The 20,119-nt window shown below is 34.2% G+C and overlaps 1 protein-coding gene across 5 annotated transcripts in view; it reads left to right on the plus strand.

Annotated features, from left to right (window-relative positions):
* The window catches only part of plppr5b (phospholipid phosphatase related 5b), a 63,981-nt gene that overhangs the window by 33,617 nt on the left and 10,245 nt on the right, over positions 1–20,119 (plus strand). For all 5 annotated transcript variants that reach the window (XM_015355658.2, XM_015355656.2, XM_015355655.2 and 2 more), the window contains 3 exons: positions 9,512–9,644; positions 13,597–13,847; positions 19,178–19,354. In XM_015355658.2, coding sequence (XP_015211144.1) covers positions 9,512–9,644; positions 13,597–13,847; positions 19,178–19,354 — 561 coding nt within the window. The remainder of the gene's footprint in view (positions 1–9,511; positions 9,645–13,596; positions 13,848–19,177; positions 19,355–20,119) is intronic.

The raw sequence follows: 20,119 nt of genomic DNA on the forward strand, positions 1-20,119 counted from the left end.
GTGCTGCACTTCAGTTGCAGATTAGGTGCCTCCCATAATATATGTTAAGCGCTTTGTGAGAAATTATAAAGAACACTGTAAAATACAAGGAATTAATACAGTGTACAGTAATTGCTAAAAATACTATTACTGCTACAGCTAATTATGTACTGTATGAATGAGAAGCCATCAAACATACAGTGTGTAATAACAAAAACAATGATAAAGATAATGTCATTGGCCAGGAAAATATGGTATTAATATCTGAACTAATTAAAATTGCATGATATACAGTACTGTTCATTCTGTAAGGGGATTTTATGAAAAATATACCTCTAACAACAGTTGCCTTAAAAATGAAACTTGCCTGCGGTAGTTATTTCGCTCAATGTCTGAGTTTGGTATTCATACTTGTCCTCTGTAGTAAGCAGATCTAAACAACTCACTTGGCCACCGTTGATTCATTAGAAAGTATATAATCAATAATTAATGTATTTGTTGAATCACAGATACATTGCAAGTGAGGGTCTACCAACAATCTGGAAACTCTACATTAATTTGGAATTACAAGATATACTCTTATCAAGGTTCCCTGAATCTAAATGGAATGCAGACATTTGCTGAAAAAGTTATGATATGAAGGTTTTGCTGAAAACATATGATATTCAAGGGCTTCCAAGTATTTTGTTTTGTTACTTGCAACTACTTACTTATTTCTTACTGTCATCTTTGTTGACTCAATGTTGTGTTTAGGATTAGACAACACACACAAAATAAAAGTTGACAGTCTTGATTCACACTGCTACTGTAGTTTTTGCAACCCCAGATAATTTGTAATCACATCTTAAGCAAAAGATAATGACTTGTGGGAGTTACCTAGCTATAACAAATTTTTAAATGAAAGGTTTCAAACAGGGAGAAATTGCTGATACAGTAAGAGTGTATCACTTCTTAGTCCTCCCCATTCTGTTATTAGTCACTGATAATTGTTAATACTTCTGGCAGTATAAAATGAGCAGCGTCCTGCAAAAGGAATTAGTGAAAATAGTGGAAGGGGGGACAAGCAGAATTCAGTTAGAATTCTGGAAGAGGTTATTATTAGTACATGAAAAGATTATATAATCACTGACTGTGGTAGCCTAAAGGAAAATAGATTGAAGCCTTTAATCTTGGTATTAGGTAGTACGTTTTCAGAGTAGAGTAGCAGGATTTAGAATGATTTAAAATATATCATATCATATACTAGTGCAACTAGTTTATTACATCATAGGTCTTATTACTGTATTTTATTTTGTGGCAACTGATTTAAATGTATGGAAATTCTTTAAAATCTTAGATTGTTCCCTCTTCCTCTTCCTGAATTTGCCTTGTTTTATTACTGTAAGGAGAAACAGACAAAATAAAAAATATTTAACATATTGATGCACAGTTTATTTGGAGGGTATGGGCTTGTAAACCTAGCTCACATGAGTCAATGATGCTGGGGAGCTTACCAAGTGTTATGATCTTTGTGACGTTTTAAGAACTGTACTGTGTAGGTGATTTGTCTTTGTGTTTAACTTGTCCTCAACAGCACAATGATTGCTATTGCATAAGAGTATACAGTAATAGATTATGTATGTACTGTATGTACATACATTTAATTGTATGTAAAAGCCAATCAGAAGTTGCCCATAGTTACTTATTCTGAAATTATCACAAAGGTTACATAATATTCTGCAAGGCTGTTCACATCAATATATTTTCTTTGTTCTGCAAATTGTCTCAACAAAACTGTAAATCCCTAAGTTTTTCAGACTGTTGTGTTTCTATGACGTTTTAGACATTAAGAAAATTGTATGATGTCCTTCAACATAAAGAAAAGTAACGCCACAACATTGAAAAACTAGTGAAGTCACAAATCCATTTGTAACAGATTTCATTGTGGAAGATGTGGCTAACATTGTAATGTCACTTTTGCTGAACTCCCAGCAGTCCTCAGACCCTCAATGTTGAGTTAGCATCCTTTTCATACTTGAGTTGCAATTTATTTTCCCTTTGTAAGCATCATAGTGATTAGCTTTGTAGTAGAAATATAAATGCAGATAAAGAAATGTACAATACTTGCTGGATGATCCAGCAAAAATGCATAACTAAAGTAATACCTGATTTATTATCAAGAAATATTAAACGTCCATGGAATTATTTACTTAGGATTATTCTCTAACTAAATAAATAACTAAACACCAATAATCCTCATCTGTTATTTTGATTTAACCAGTGTTTACCACTATTAAGAGGAAATGTGAGTTCATTCTGCCACTCAGCTTTTATTTACACTCATTTTCCGTCCAATATTATGAATCATTTACAGGCACTTTGATTTGAATGCTTTTAATTAAGTTAATAATGATTAACATAGCTCGTTTATGTATTGTTCTGCCAGCACAATATGAATTTAAGAAGCTATTGTCTTTGATGAATCACTGATGCATTGAAAGTGAGGCACATTTGACTTCCACTGAATATGTGGTTTGTTAAGAGAATGACATTAAAAGGATAAAAAAGATGTGGTTGTTGCCAACACTGCACCTTATCAGATTTTATTTGACGTTTATTGTGGGCAAGGCCACAAATCCTTTTATTAGTGAAAGACTAGCAAGCTTACTAGCACTGATGACTCTTAAACCTTTGATGTATTTCCAGTGCAGTGTCCATAAATAGCACAAACTCATGTGTCTCTTGCTAATCATGAGAAGCTTGAGGATCTGAAGGAGATCCTGGTGCTTTTCTTATATGTACTGTATGCTAATTCCTCAGTCATTAGTCCATGTTTCCTTTTGTAAAGTATAAATAATAGAGTGTACAGAACTAATTTAAAACGTGCATGTGGGATGTTTTGTTGAGTTGAAATAATGAAGAAGAAAATTAGAGAGACAAATAAAGAACATTTACAAACCCTTAAGAGATCATTTTAAGTAAAGGCAAAAAAAAACGAATGCATTTTAATTCTGCAATATAATATACTATTTGAACAATTCCTAGGGAATTGTCTGGTTTAAAATAGAATAAAACAGGATTTGTAAATTCATGTATCACAAAAAAGCATGTCTTTGGCTTAGAAAATACTGTTACCAAAAAATACTATAAACTGTTTGAAAGTATATATTAAAATAGATTTGAACTTCTTGTTTGTAATGCTGTATTAAAGAAAAATCTGATTTTTAAAAAATGTATATATCTCTCTATTGACAAAGTTTGTTCCTGGTAAGGGTTGTGATAACCCAGAGCCTGACCTGGAAGTATAGAGTATAGAGCTTAATGTGGGATTGAACTACAGTATGGATAAGATAGCAGTCTATTGAAGGGCACACACACTCAGGGACAATTTAGGGACAGTAGTACCTAACTAATTTGTCTTGGGAGGTTGAGAGGTTGAGTTCAGGTTAACATACTCACACCTTCTTTTTATGGAATCAAATCCAGGAACCTACCCTCACATCACCATACTGCCCCTGTTCTGTAGTGCTTTCTCCTTGCTCCTTACAACCAAAGTAAAATTACATTAGAAGTGCTATCCGTTTCACAAAACAAACCTGCATTTCTGTTTTACTTCGTTTACTTCTTTTTGAGCACAGTATCTTGCTGCGTTAGCATTCAAACCCTAATTAAGGCAAAGGAAAGATGGGATTCAAACAGCGAGCATTTTTGGGGTAACTGGCCTGGCTGAGTGAGTGAGTTACTCATGTACTGAGCAATGTGGAGTGAGCCAGGGAGCTGCTACCAGAACAAAGATGGGGTGCAGGGAGAGATATGAATATGAAGTGAATAAGCAAGAAGCAGGATACTTACTGTATAAGTTCAAGTAGGGAGCTACGCCAGCATGCGTAGGCTGCAAAGGAACACGTAAAGGTTTATTCCATGCTGAAAAGAGAAGAAAAGCAACAATGGTTCAGCTGTGATATCCAGAGAAGGCTCCACAGCTGAAATATTGTGATTCTTCTCTTTTCAGTATGGAATACACCTTTATCGTAAGTAGGAGGTGGTTGAGGTTAGGGTTGGATCTCCACCCAGCCTTTTGTTCTAAACTCCATTTAGTTGAAAAGAAGTCAGAGACTTCCCATTTCCCCCCTTTTGAGCAAATTGAAAGAACCATATTGCCGTCTGTTTATTGCCTGTTTGTTCAAAATGCAGTGTTCGCATTTCTATTTATTCAATTGAACAAATCAAAATGCAGTCTGTTCATTACAGGACTGCACAAAAAGTGTTACACCCATCTGCTCCTTTTGGATAACCAAAGCAAATTAATTCACTGATGTGGGGAAAACAATCACAGCCAGCTGCACCAGCACAGCCAAACAAGCTAAGTTCCTGATATAGACTTTATATCCGTCTTTTGACTAGGGCAATCATGTTCAAGTATCACATGCTACACTCTTCAAACAGAATATCTTTATTGTATATGCATATCTAGCTAAAACTTTATAAGATATTGCGTACTGTATATGATTTACCGTATATGAGTTTTTCTGTATTGAATGATTTTTATAAATTCATCTGTTGATGGATACAATTTTGCCTGCTCTTTAACAGGAATTGAAGACGGATGGGTTGATGGACACTACTTTCCAATTTAATTGTCTCACTGACAAAAATGCTCAAACAATTGAAGAAAATAGAGAAATATGTCAAACTGTGTCATTCCAGGCTCTACATGAATCCTAGAGGATTAATAAACCACTCTTTTCTGATAAGAATGCATGCCATATCAACCTTTTTTTCACAATGGAGGTAACAGTGTTCATTAGTAAAAGCTACTATAATGGTTTGGACCCTAATGCCATTACAAGGGTCATGCATCTTTAGAAGCCAATATAGGAAGTAAAATGACAACCTGTGAGTTAAAACCTCTGTTTAAAAAATGCTACAATACAGTATATAGTGTCCACTTTGTGCAAACAAGGACATAAATCAATTACAAATGAGCTGTTTAGAAAATTTTGGTCTCTTAAATGTACTAATTTATTTCCATCCAGATTTGCCTTTTGTTTGTCAGAATTAAGCCTTGGGCTTGTTCAGACTGATCTGGAGATGGAAGAAGCCTGATGTAGTACTATAACTGTAAAAAAAGGAGCTGAGAATTATCGTTTAGCTGAGATGTCATACATTTAAATATAAGAAATGTGATTACTGGAAGGACAAAAAGCTAACTAAAAGTAAAACTACATTCCTCTTGTTACTGATAGGACAGCACAAATAATAACCGTTTGGGTGCCTAGGGAGAAATATATTATGTCTACACTGACATGCATTATGCTTTGCAAAGAAAGCTCTCTGAGGTATAATACCCATATGAAGCATGTTCATTATTTAGAATGGATCTAAGAAACACTATTCGAGCATACACATTTAAAAAATATAGCTGAGTACAGTACATGTCAATGAGTATTCCCACCTCACACGGGATCGTTACTGACAAAGATGTAAGGACCTTGGTTTAATATCTTCTACCTCCTACAGCGCAGTACAATTCTGGGGAATTAGTCTAGAACTATTGGTCCAGAGGGAAAAGAACTATCTACCAATCCACTAGTATTACCATCCAACAACCTGGTTTTCTTTTGAGGTCTTCCAGCCCGGTACTGAATAGTTCTAGTCTTGCTTGGCTTCAGAGGTGTGTTGCAGTCAGGGTAGGAGGTGGCACTGCTGCTGTATACTGAAAATACTGTAAGTAACTTTACTGATTATTGAATATAGATTATTTTTAATGTCAGAAGTATTAAATGGGCATGCCATACACTGGAAAATGTTACATTACAAAAACATCTCTTTATTCCCTTTGTTTTAATTTTAATGATTTCTACACAAAACAACACATAATCTTTATTAGTTATCTGCATGTTGAATATCTAATTGATCTTGATTTGCATGCAAAACACATTAATCAAATGTGAATTAAACCCTTACAATTATTAACAGACATTATTGTCCATTTCAAAACACACTATTTCTTGTTTTTCCATCTCTGTTGAAATCGTACAATGAGAAAGACAAATCCATGTTTCAGGGATAAATTATAATCTCATCATCATGCATGAATTGTACAGTGTGCCAGTCTGTCAAATCCCAAAAGGTGACTAATGGGAAAATTGCAATAAAATATTTTGCACCATCAAATGTTCCGAGCTATAGAGAGCTGAACTAATATAAAGCTTTTAGCATTTCATCTTCAGGGATTCATGAATTGCTTAAAATGCAAGAAGATATTAAGGGATTTTCTGAGTGCTTCATGGTTATACTGAAGTTTGAGGTTTAATCTAGCCTATTAGATGCACATCCTAAAAGATGTTTTAAGGTTTGGCTGCAACTCAAACAATTATTATATAAATTATATATAATATTTATATAAATCTATGGTCTATGTTACCTGGACTAAATATTGAATTACAACTAAGTGGGTTGAAGCAGAATGTTTATAATAATTCTAGGTAAATTATTTTAAACTAATTTCTTTACATACAATGTGCATTTTTCTTTACAGTCCTTAGTGCACATATGCATACTACATACAGTACATTATACTGTATGTAGCCAAGGATAAAATACAGACAGAAGAGGTTTAGCTACAGCACTGAATGGCAGAAATGTAATTTTTTAAAAGAGCAGCCCTTTCCCATTGCTTGTATACTGCTTTTCACATGCAGCTGTTTGCCTCTAGCTAACTAAGTTATCATGACATGACCAGGAGCTTGATGTGGTCAGCCCACTTAAAACAATGTAAGGAAAAAAACAAAGTGACTTTTCAGTTTTGCTCATTACATACTACACATGTGTTTGCCTTAAGGTTAAGTAACGTGACTCAACTCATTTTTTTGATGAGGTGTATTTAATGATAATACATTATGAAAGCATAAAAACTACAATTACAGAATATACAGTATATATTAGGACCTTCACAAATATAAAATAAACATGTAAAGTATGTGATGATAGATAGTTTCAGGTTATATGCAATATCAGGACAAAATGATATAAAATATCAAGTTTAACAAGAAAAGCCAAATTATTGATATTCCATTATTGATTAATTATTGATAACATAAATGCTATCAACAGGATTTATCAAGGAAAAGTGCTTCATAAAGTAAAATTGAACATTTGAGATGACCAAGGATCCACTGATCTTATTTTACCCATGCCAATGGTACTGTATAATGCCTTGTTACAGTATATCCACTTACAGTACTGGATGATAGTGTTCATTTACAGTAGGTGTGCTCAAGTAAAATACACAGTACAATACAATATGCAGCTTCCTGTCTGTTGAGAACTGTCCTGGAGTCTTGTGAAGGTAGATAGATTGAATAACCTTTCCCTTTCCTTACCTTTCATTATAGTATGATTAAAACAGGCAGATCTATTGGCTTTCTATGTGTGCATAGGTTATCTGTTCACTCGTTTACTTACAGTACAAGCATATACAGAGTATATAATTACCGCCCATATGCTGTTAACCTTTTTGTCATATCACACTCAGGTGGTAACAAGGAGTGCAAAAAGGGGTATGTTTTCTACCGTTTCAACAGGCATAATATTTCATGATCATTAACAGAGTAATCTGCTAGTAATGAATCATCAAGATGTAACATTTGTATTTCCTTTTGTTTCAGTTTTCATATATATCCATCCATCTGTCTATTTTCTAACTGCTTCTTCCAATTAAGGGTCATGGGGGACCCAGATCCTATCTCGGCAAGCGATGGGCCTAAGGCAGGTTATACCTTGGCCGAAATGCCAGTCCATCACTGGGCAGACACACAGGCGAAGACACGCGCACTACGGCCTATTTTGCCAGAAGCCAATTAACTCACCAGCATGTTTTTGCACTGTGGGAGGAAACCAGGGCACCAGGAAACCCATGCAAACACGGAGAGAACATGCAAACTCCACACAGACAGCAGCCCAAGTCTGGAATGGAATCCAAGGCCCCAGCACCGTGAGGCAGCAATGCCAGCCATTGCTGCTTGCGGTTACTGCCTAAGATATGCAAAACTGAAAAAAATCTCAAGTCCTCAAATAAAAATTTTATAACTCAGTTTAAAAGCACACTTTTGGTTTCATAGTATTAAAGTATTTTCCCCATAATCTGAGATTTATTATCATTGTCACAACCTGCTATTATTCAAAGCACAATAAAAGGCTTAAATAAAAGTACCACATAAACCTACCACGAGAGAAACTGATTTCACTTCAGTGTTCAGAAAAATGTATATCAAGCTATCTGACTGTTCTTCAAAGTTATATTGAATTTACACATTTGTACATTTACACCTAACATAAGGTGCAAGACAAACATTGCATTAATAAATTATACATGTTTTGAATACTGAATTGTTATGTTAGCATTTTGAAATATTGAGCTGTAAGCAAATCAAATATTTTGTACTGTGAAATAATTTGTGACTGCAAATTGACCTGTATTTCTGTGCCAGTGATGCATTAAATAAAAGCAATTTTATTGCTAAATACTTATTCAAAAAGTAAGGAACGTGGCACAACATACTTTAAAATTGCTGTTTTCAAAAATTATTGTTACATTTTATAGTGCCTCTGTTTCTGATGGCTGCTTTTAAGGTACTGTATGTTGAAATAGAATAACTATTATTAATACCCCAGGAGGCTGATGACTGAATCTTCAAGATCAAATGTCCACAGTGTTTAAAGATAAAAAAGACACATGGAACAAATGCTCATAGCATTTGTGCTTGACAAAATGACATTTTTGCATTACTTATGTCATTTCCAATGACAGTTACCCAATGTATGTACTTTCAAATGCCTTTAGTACATGAGGAAGTGACAATCTGTCAACCATACATTTCTGTAATGTGTGTATGTTCTTATTTGCACTTAGGAAAATGGTAAAGAGGAATGTCTCAACAGCTTTCCTCTAATCTGTGCTAATTCTGAATAATAAACAGACTCATATGATAGTTAAAAAAATGAATAATATATACAGTAGGCTTTGTATATCAGTAATTCATATTGTTGTATAGTGTCTGACATCTCCACCTTACCATGTAACATACAGTATAAAGCAGTATTGTGTAATTTAGTGCAGTAACACTAAAATAGAGAAGTGCTATACTGTATATTGATTCAATTACAAATGGTTTGCATTTTAACTTTAGAATGTGTAAATATTGTTTAGTGTGTAATGTGTGATTCTTAGTGCAGTTCAGTAGTATCACAATTGATTTTACCTTCTTATTTATGAAATAATCTCCCATCAAATCAGAATGATCAATTTCAATGTGTATCTTACATTTTAAAAGTTCTAAAAATGTGCTTTACTGACAGTATAACATTGCATACAGTAAGTAGCATAGGCATATGCTTCTCAGATGCCACTTGAATTCTTTCAGTGAAGGTCACATGCACATGAAACCAATACTTTATGCAGAGGATTTGAGAACTGAATATCATCACTAATTTGCATTATTCCTGAGCAACTTAATTTCTAACTTAGTTTCTCTCTTTTCTCCCTTTTTAGATAACAATTACAGAATCTGTGCTGTTTTTCCTTCAGTATGCTACAAAAGATTTTGACAACCGTGAGAAGACCATAGTCACTGGAGACTGCTGTTACCTCAACCCATTTGTGCGCAGAACTGTCAGGTTCCTTGGTATGACAGACTTTTTGCTAACTGTCACTTCATTTTATGATCAGTAATGTTTACTTGCACGAGAGAAGAAACATGATGTTGGCTTTCAGGAGAAAAATGTTTTGCTTTATGTTAAATTCCAACCAATGTGGACGTTTTCATAATAGGATTCAAATCTCTTATATCACCTACACATGTTTAATTCTATTATTACTACATTCACACAAAGCACCATGGAAAAATCACAACCTTGTCTTTGATGAAAATACTGTGTTACATGACCATATTTTTGGATGTGTAACACACTATTGTTTTCATGTTAATAAGTCACTTCACATTGTGTAGCACCCTTTCATCTGTATAATTAATTTACTTCTGGAATCCTGATGGAATCAGGTGGGTTCCATTCGCTGTCTCCTAGTAAAGTGTGCTCCAAAAATGAGTGTAAAGCTGCTGGCTATGTAAACTAAGAGGGGAAAAAACATCAATGATAATCTTCATGAGAAAGAAGCACACTTTGTATTCGTCACATATCCCACAGATTCTTTTCTGTTTTAAATGCTTGGTCCAGATGGGAATACTACAAGCCTTATATTCTGTGCCTCGATGAAAATCCCACTCAGGCTGCTTTAATCCTTATTTATTTCCTGCTTTAGTATCTCAATACAATGCAGACTAAATATTCCTGTTTCAAGATGGCTTTTCTCCATATGGTGTTACACCCTTAAGGAAATTCATTGTTTTGCTGCCTTATACACTAAAAATAATTATTAAATAATGAGTAATGAGTAATGAGTTCTTCAGTGATCAAATGGAATCAGGAGAGCTTATACACATACAATTCATGGAGCTATATCTTGTTGCTTTCTAAGTCTGTGCAAACATTTTCTACACCAAATACTTGGGTGTTAATTAGGTTATCATTCCGGTTACCTAAATTTATGAGTCAGTTGTCCAAGCCTAGAAAAATATACACACCAGTCCTAAACTCTAGACATTTCACATGATCACATTTTTCATTCCAGCAAAGCAATATTAGCAAACAGGTAAATTTTAGGAAAATAATGCTTTGGTGCTGCTGGAAATAAAACGAAAGTAAATGAAATTGCAGTCTTTGATCTTACATAGAAAATTAGCAGAATATTGTCTTATTTGTAGGGGTTAGCTTTTTATCAAATAATTCTACAAATACAATACATGAAAGCTACTGTATAAATTGGTGACACATGTGCTGTAACATACAGTAACTGCAGGCTTTTTTCTCTGCTTAGCATCGCCTGCAATCATCGACTACAGCAAAATAATGTATTTGACCTTACAGAACCAGAAAGAACATTTTTTACAGTAGTTTCCCTTTTTTCAGATGATGTCAGTTGCTGTGAAACCTGCAGTCTTTAAAATGTGTATAATGACTCACTTTTTAAAGTTTAATTTTAGAAATATTTCGGTCATCAAAGTTTGTACCAGTGTGAGTTTCATTTTTCCTACCTGCCCATGATCCATGAGGTTCGTCATAGATGCAGCATCAGTGTCAAAGGGCATAAATATGGAAATCATTCTGAAAATATAAACAATTGTTGCTGAAATCAAGAAGAAAACCAAATTTTATTTTTTTCTAAAAAACACATGAAATGCTGAGAAGCAATGTAAAGTAAATTGAATTAAATTAGTTGCTGAGGTTCTTTCAGGGCAAGTAGTGTAAAACATCTTTCCTCTAATATGTTCTGTATGTTAATGTTATGTCCTTCTGGTGATATTTACTAAAACTCTTAAACTCTTCTTAAATTAAGATACCACAGAAACCCCCATTAATATTCTAGCAGCACATTCAAATACAGTACATGGGCATTCATGCTTGATTTACTGTGTAAGTCAAGACTACAAAATTCAGCCAGAGAGATACAGTATATTCAAGATGCTGAAGCAAAATAGAACACAACAAGTAATTAACAGGATGACCTTAAATAAATACATTCCAGGACAGTGATGATTTCTTCTAGAGATAAACTGCAGTCCAGTATTTCAAGTGTGAAAGCCAGTGGTCAGACTCAGTTACTGGAGGTCTACTGTCTTGTTTTTGTCATAGCTTGTTCACTTACACAGTTAGTGTAATTATTTAATTAGCGGTATAATTTCCAACCAGGCTCTGAGGTGTTTTGCAGGTGTCTTTAATATAGTGAATGTTTAATCAACTGTAAAAGACTAAGAAAATGAACATAATAAATAATCGGATTGTTTAATTTGCTACTCAGAATGGAACAAAAGCCAGCAGACACAGGGCCTGCAGGAGCTGAATTTGAGACCCTTGGTGTGAGCCACTTTCTGCAGCCCTTCAGATACATCATACAGTACCACAGATAAAGAAACAGTCCTGCTGCTGCCAACAGGAAACAATGCTTAAAGTAAATCGTGAAAAGAAAGCATTCAATTACAATAGAAAAAAAAGAGTGAAAAATACAACTGGACTATACCATCAGGAAGGCATTCTGTAAAAAAACAGCAGGCTTTTGGATAACTTTCTTAAAAAAAGTACCAGCCTTAGATGGCAATGATTTATTATTCCTGCTTGAAGTTTAATTTTTGAAGGCTTTAAGGCTTAGCACCTTACTGATTAGCAACAAATTTCATTTGTGTTTTGATTACTGGCTCTTTGTAGACAAACATAATATCCCCAAGTATACTGTTTTCTAGTTAATTCATTAGTGGCACAACACCATCAATCACGTCTTTCTCTTTTTGAAAGCACAGCACTCTGGGTTTCTCCAAGTAAGGTGATATCAGTCATTTTCTTTTTAAATTAATGGAAAGTAACTGAAATCTGATGTCACTTGACAAGAAATACAACTAATCCAAAACTCACTTTAAAACAGCAGTGCCCCTCTGTTGTCAGCAATGACACTGTTAGAATGTACTTTCTTTAGAAAGGGTATTTATTTTCATGTATTGTAATTACTGTTTTAAATGGACTCCATACTGTACTGTATGAAGGCACAACATGCCTGCTGTTGGAAGACAACACCGAACCCTTACTGCTTGTGCTTCAAAATGGTGTCTCTAGATCATGTGACACTGAAAGTTTCTGTAAGCACAAAAATAATTCAAGAAGAGTTTCTGTCCAATTAAAATGCACTGAACTGGAATTCATAATTTGTTGTTTAAGAGCAGATGAACTGTGAATCAACCTTATGGATCTATAACTGATTTGTGATAGATACTGTATGTCTTCAGTGATATCCTCCCTTTGTTTCTTGTTCATCTTCCTTTCCTTTACCAGTGTTAACATATCTATTCCTTTTTAAATGAAAACAATTTAATTTAAGCTGAAAACTTGTTATGAGTTTTAACACGCCAACAGACACATGACTTTGGTTTAAACTTTGTAATGACAAAAAATTGAACATACAGATACGGATCATGAACTGAATAAAATATTTAAGATAGTGAAGCAGATGTCAAGTACATTTGCCTATGATTCCTTTAAATATTTCTATTGTCAACTTAATAAACTAAGCATAGAAAATTTCAAATTAGTGGCCATAGGGAACAGTGTTGAACATACTTTAAAAAGTGCATGGCATTCTACTTCCTGCAAATATCTTAGACAGACAACATGTGAATTTATTTGTTAAAACATATTTACAGTATGATATCCAAACTTGATTTAATTATTGAATGAACATATATTAATACATGGAAATATAATTCCTACATGAGAAGTATTTAAAATATTATATAATGTACTATCACATTTCCGTTCTTGTGTAAAAAATTGATTGGGTTTTATTTGGGTAAGATGAAGTTTCTTTCACTGGTTTGTTTTGTGCTAGTTGTACACTTTTTGTAGAGGATTTGGGATAACATTTTGAATGATCAGAATTGTAATACCTGTTGAGGTATGAGGTAGATCGGAATGCCATTTACAGTGAATATATAGTAAAGTGAGTCATATAGTAACTCGTTTCTTTCTTTGTAGGTGTCTATATATTTGGACTTTTTGCCACCGATATATTCGTTAATGCTGGACAGGTTGTGACGGGGAACCTTGCACCACATTTCCTCACTGTTTGTAAACCCAATTACACTGCTCTGGGCTGTCAACAGGCCATTCGGTTCATCAGTCACCAGGAGGCCTGCACAGGCAATGAAGATGACATCTTAAGAGCCAGAAAGACATTCCCATCAAAAGAGGCAGCACTCAGTGTTTATGCAGCCCTCTACCTAGCTGTAAGTACACATTGTTAGCATCTACTGTCTAATACTAGTCATTTCATTTTCATCTTGAGTTTCAAAAGTGTTCAATTTGACAGTAGTTGATGCTTTATGATTTAAGAATTTATTAATGCTCGTCTCCATGCTTTCAACACGGAAAAATTATTTTTGAATTAAAAAAAAATGTTGATGAAGGTTACACATACTGTACCAGGCTGTTCCTGAAATCTGAGGTTTGCTTCTCTGAAGGTTTTATTGACTTACAAGAGAGGTTGTCGTTAGACTATACCACACTGGATTACATACTGAGGCTCCATCTAGTTATTCTGTAAATGGTGCACGGGAGATTATATCTTGAATTCCCAATTCACAAAGCAATCATCCTTCAGTATTTTACATGTTCTCTGTTGTAACAGGGATCTCTCTTTCAGCTGTGTTTTGGGAACCCAGTAAGTGAATTTTGTACAGTGTAAACAAATCTAAACAACAAACAACAAAGCTAAAACCCTTCTATGTTGAACAGGTTAATCATTCCTGTGTCAGTCACACAATTTATGGCAGTAGACATTTTAAAATAATTTCTTGTTTAATGTATGTTGGCATAACTGACTATTTAATAAACATTCCATCAAAAAAACATTTACACTTGTAATATGAAGACCTTCAAAATCATTAGCTTTATAAACAGAATCTTAAAGAACATGGTGGGTACAATACCCATAATAATGAATTGCTATGGCCCTTGTACTGTATATTTAGAAATGACAACTGCTAACTATTCTGCTAAATAACTTTATATAGAAGGAAGGTTAAAATATACCTACCTTCTACTGTATTGAGTTTAGAAGGAAGCTTTTAATATATTTAAAGGTCTCATGTAACACGTGTAACATGTAACATGTAACACGTATACAAAAAATATTTTAAAATATTCAAATAAAGAAATGCATTGGTCTTTAGCAATACCAAGATCTCTGGATGATTAGGAATAAGTTGGACACATGATTCCGGTTCTGTTGATGCTCAGTTAGCCGAAAATACAGCTTTCTTTTGTCATAAGGCTCATTGGTTCTTAATTGTGTTATAGTGTTTTACATCTTAGCATACAGATGTTAAGATTTCCCATAAGTAAATGAGAATTAAAAAATAGTGTTTATAAAGTACATGGTATACTGTACATTTAAAGACATTTTAAAACCATTTATGGATAGTTCTTGGTAATTTTATTTAAATATCTCTACATTTTCTTAGCATACTGTATACAGTAGGTCTTAAATATATAATCACATTTCCAAAAATATATCCCACTCCAAAGCCATTTTTAGATTAAAGGCAAATAGTAAAAAATGAAGAAAAAAAAACACTAATACTGTGAATTTTCCTAAATGGGTAAAACTGATGTGATGTGTAACAGCTGGTGTTAAAATTGTCTTTTAAAATACACTGCCGTAGGAATTGAATTGCTTGAAGTGGCACTTTAAAAATTGATTAAAGCCATTTTTGTGCTTTAGTTTTCATTTTCTTAGTCGGAATGTGCTGTCTTTTTTGCTCCTTAACAAGAACATCACTCAATAAAGATCATTCTGCATAGGGTGTAGAATAGATGACAATGACATTCTTTCGTTTCAAGATAAAATAATTAGTAACTCAGTGGGGATTATTATTAGTAATATGATTTTTAGCCTCTGCATTGGCTTCATCTGTGACATCTAGCACACAGGGCCTTTTGACTAAGACTTTCTGCCCAACAGGCAATATTTGCATGCACTATTTACCCTTAACATCTGAACAGATTAAGTAGGTCAGATGTTATATTGTTTTCCACTGGTTTTATCCAGGATAGAAGCTGTTATTCTTAATTCTGGAAATCAAAAAAGCAGATTTTAAAATACATTGGTTTATCACCAGCTATAAAAAAGCCATTTAATTGTTTAAAATGTTTGTTTATTGCTATTCATGACATGTACATTCTAAAAGCATTTACATATTCCAAAATGCAGCGGCCTTGAATTCTAAAGTTTTGGTGGGACACTGATAACACTGCTAAAGCTAAAAGATTTTTTTGTAATTGTGAAGAATCTTCTTCCTGTTGCTTATATCTATGTAGCATCAAATATTATAAATTAAATAAATGTATTATTTAAAAAAATCTAATTTCCAAATAATTCTTAAAACCCCAGTACAAAGCTGGGTTATTTTGTATCTGCTAAATAGAGTTACCTAATTCCTAATTACCTGTGAAAGTGATGGAAATAGCACTATTCGGTAAGTGCACATGTCTATACTTTTGTCTGTGATAGTAGAGAAATAAAAATTGCAATGGTTTCCAAACAAGAAAGTCTGTCTATGTTCATCGTTTTGGTTGATTAGATTCACTCTATTGAAAGAAGGGAATTAAAGATAAATTTGTTTTAGAACTTGATTACAACAAAGATTTCTCTATCTTTAATTAAAATCCAGCTTTCTCTTTGGACATACAGTACTGTTATTGAAATCATATTCTTGGGAACAGTCACAAACTTCTCCATTCATTCCACACACCAGCCTTGCTGTAATCAAAAATGTCTGTCTCTATAATAAATGGAACATTTTATTCTATGAAATGAACCTATATTCATTACTTGATGCCAAATTGAAAGACGCAAATCTGAAATTATATTAGTAATATGTCCTCTACAAATTCTACAATAGCAAATGATCCATTTGCATCTTCTTAAAAAAATATTGCTGTCTAGCATGCCACAATTAAAGTAAATGAAGCCAGTGGCAAAAGCTGGACATGAAAACGTCAAGACGTGTGGAAACAATGAGGGAAAATATGGGAAATTTAGGAAATGCATGGCATGAGAGAAAAATTATTTAGTATACTCTAAAAAACTGCCACTGTTATTCAAATGGAAAAATATTACAAATGAGAGGGGCCATCCACCCCATCTAATTTATTTCGTTGCTTGTAGTTTATTGATAGGAGGATCACTTCCATCTATGTACGGCTGGATAGTTTGTTCCACAATCCCAAAACCCTTATTGTTAAAAAACGTCTAAGTACATCCTCTTAATTTCCATTTGTGGAAAACAAAAACAAACTTAGATTGATTCCAGTTACATCATAATCACCTGCCAATGCTTTAGTTTCTACAGTGTGTTGTATTTTGTTCCTCATGGTAGAAACAGAAGGCCTTATTTCAAGGCTAAGCAAGTGAATAATTTACTTACTAGTAAAGATCAAACTTTGTGAGTGTAGAAAACAAGCTCAGAAAATGAGCTTACTAACATCATGTAAATAATGTGTTCTTGCTATGTGAGAGTTGAGACAGTTCTGAATAAATCTCTTTCAAAAGACCTCCTTCATAAATGACTCTCTTGTATCACTAAGAAAACAACCTTCCTTTGAAGAGAATTAACATTACATCGAAGGGTGTAATGATGGCAGAATGTTGGCAGATTTTTTTTCCCACAAGAAATAACCTGAAACCAAAATTTAAAGAATAAGAACAACTTGCTAATACTGTACATAGAACTCATCTTATATCACTCCTATGTTTGCTGCCCTTCCCTGGTGGTTTATAGACATCACTGCTCTGGGGAGTTCATTTCTTTTTTATTAGCTTTCCCTGTTTAGCTTACAGCCGGCACCAGCTGCTCTTCTGAGCACCTCCTGGAGCAGGCACTGGATCTGCTGGTGTTGCAGCTGGGCTGCTCAATGAGAAGAATTCCCTCCTTTCGCTGGTTAAAATAGAGTTTCCTTTTATTCTATGAGAGTGGCTGGAGTCAGTCAGATTTAAAGCTGGATGAAGGATGAAAATTCTCTGTACATGTACAGTATGTGTATTATGATATTTGTGTGAAGTGTGTGGTTGCAGACAGTGTAGGAAGGATTTCAAATTGTTGCTTACAGTATATATTGCAGAAAGGAGAATTCAGTTGTCTTTGTAAATAAGTGAGACAGTATTTATTATAGAGTTTGAGACTTACACATGCTGTATCTGGAGACCAATATACAGTAAATGTCATCCTGCAATGCTTAATTTACATCTTAATGTTGAATCTCAGCATTTGTCTTACATACAGTTGGCTGCTACTTTACTTTATATATAAAAGACATAAATAAAAAGACATGTCATTAGGGTTGGAATATGGGTTTTTTCTTGAAAAAAACACAAGCAGTTTCAGTACACTCTTTTCTAATTTAACACATGGTCAAGATATGAAAATACATTAAGGTTTTGTTTCTCTTTCAAGGACAACAGCGGAATGTGTTTATGATGTTTATAATGTTCCTTCTGTTTAGATATGAATTTTTGTGTTTACGTCGAGGAAACATAATTTGACTGAGTACAAAACAGATTTGTCTCTTTTAATCTGTGGATTGAATGAAAGTGCTTTTATTCTAGAGGTACTGTACACAACTCCCCTCGGGCTAAAGCAATGAATGCCCTTCCATTATTTCATTACATTTTTATCTTCATCTTCAAGAAATACATTTATATTGTGTATGGCAAAGTATACATGCACAAAAATAATGGTCTGTGTTTCTTCTGGTAGAGTTATCTACTTGATAACTTTCTTGAATACACTAGATTGTGATCAATATCTTCACTACACCTGATCTGTATTACTTTCATTATGTATAGTTTTCTACAAATGTCAAATAGTTAAAATACGTTATCCTGTACTTTTCTGAGATGATTTATACTGGAAGCATGACATTTAAAAATCCACGTTTAGCTCAAGTTATTTATTAAGCTTAGTGATTCATACATACACTCTTAGTTGCCTGGTTTTCCTCAGACCACACTTTTAAATATGTTTTTACAGCCCAGGTTCTCAATGGGATAGTAACCTAGTAGAGTTTGTAACGAAAGTTTGGCAGGGATGACAAGAACCAGGTTCAATCAGACTTGGCTGTCAGTAATTAGCTATCACTCCAGATGTCATTTCCTGTCCTAAAACTCTATAAATACTATACTTCTCTCCCTCACATACAATATGTCTTTCTGCATCCCACCTCCACCTTTGCAGCTGCCCCTTGGTCACTCCTCACTCCTCATGGGGGTTCCAGCCTCCTCATCCTCTGGGCAGAAGGTCAGCCCTCAGCCTAGCGGGTTAAGCCAAATTTTCACTCAACACTCCATAATCCTTTTGGTGCACTTACTGTGATTCTTGAGTGTTGTTATTCCTAGTGAAAAATTTTAAGAAGTGAAAGAAAATGCTAATTTTGTACGGTATGTGGCTGGAAGTGCATGTTTTAAAGAACTTTGAAAAACCAATCAATGGGATTAATCCAGTTGCTTGGCTTTTATCACTGCAGCATCTTGAAAAACAACTTCGTTTTTATTTCCTAGATGTACATCACCAGCACAGTAAAAGCCAGAGGATCGAGATTAGCGAAGCCTGTGCTGTCTCTGGGGTTGATGTGCTTGGCATTTCTTACTGGAATAAATCGGGTAGCAGAATACCGAAACCATTGGTCAGATGTCATTGCAGGATTTATTATAGGAGTGGCGATAGCAACTTTTCTGGTAAGATTGCATGTTCCATTGTGTTGGTTCAGGAGGGGTGAAAAAACAGGTCTGTCTGCCCAGAGGCTTCTGAAGTCTTAGTACTGTAAGACGAAACAGAGTCAAGGGAGATAGCAAACTATCCACATGACCTCAGATGGGAATAATACACTCTTTAGGCTTTTGGTTTGTGCCATGTGTCATAGTCTGTTTTACCAAAATTCCTGTCTATTTGTGGTAAAAACGCACATTACAGTTAAATCACTTTGGCATTTTGGAAGAACATATTGTAGATAATTATGCACTGGCATCACAATGCAAAATACGCTATTAAACAGATTATATATTCACTCTCTGAGTTGATCTTTAAAATCAGAATCCCATCTCTACTGCATGTACATTGTAGAATCGTACACAGAGATGAAACACATGATACTTATCAACTTCTTATTCCAAAAATCTGTTAAATGCTAAAAGGAGACAGCATCAGATAAGATTAAACCAGAACCCATCCTGACAGGGCTTGAGCTCTTCTATCTTGGGAGGCACATAAAACCAGTCAACAGGAATCAGTGGTACAATACTTCAAGGGATAGGCATTTTATAAAAGAATACTACTTGGTCTCTCACTTCTTATATGACTCCAGGGTAATCACGCATTAGACATTTCTCTTTTCACACTGATTAAATATTGGCCATGATTATGTCAAACACAGTCTAATTGATTGTGAAGGATATTTAAATGGTATTTTATTAAGGTACCACTTTGAACTTCTGTGCCTGAAG

The sequence above is a fragment of the Lepisosteus oculatus genome, chromosome 9, assembly GCF_040954835.1.
Source record: "Lepisosteus oculatus isolate fLepOcu1 chromosome 9, fLepOcu1.hap2, whole genome shotgun sequence".
NCBI lineage: Eukaryota > Metazoa > Chordata > Actinopteri > Semionotiformes > Lepisosteidae > Lepisosteus > Lepisosteus oculatus.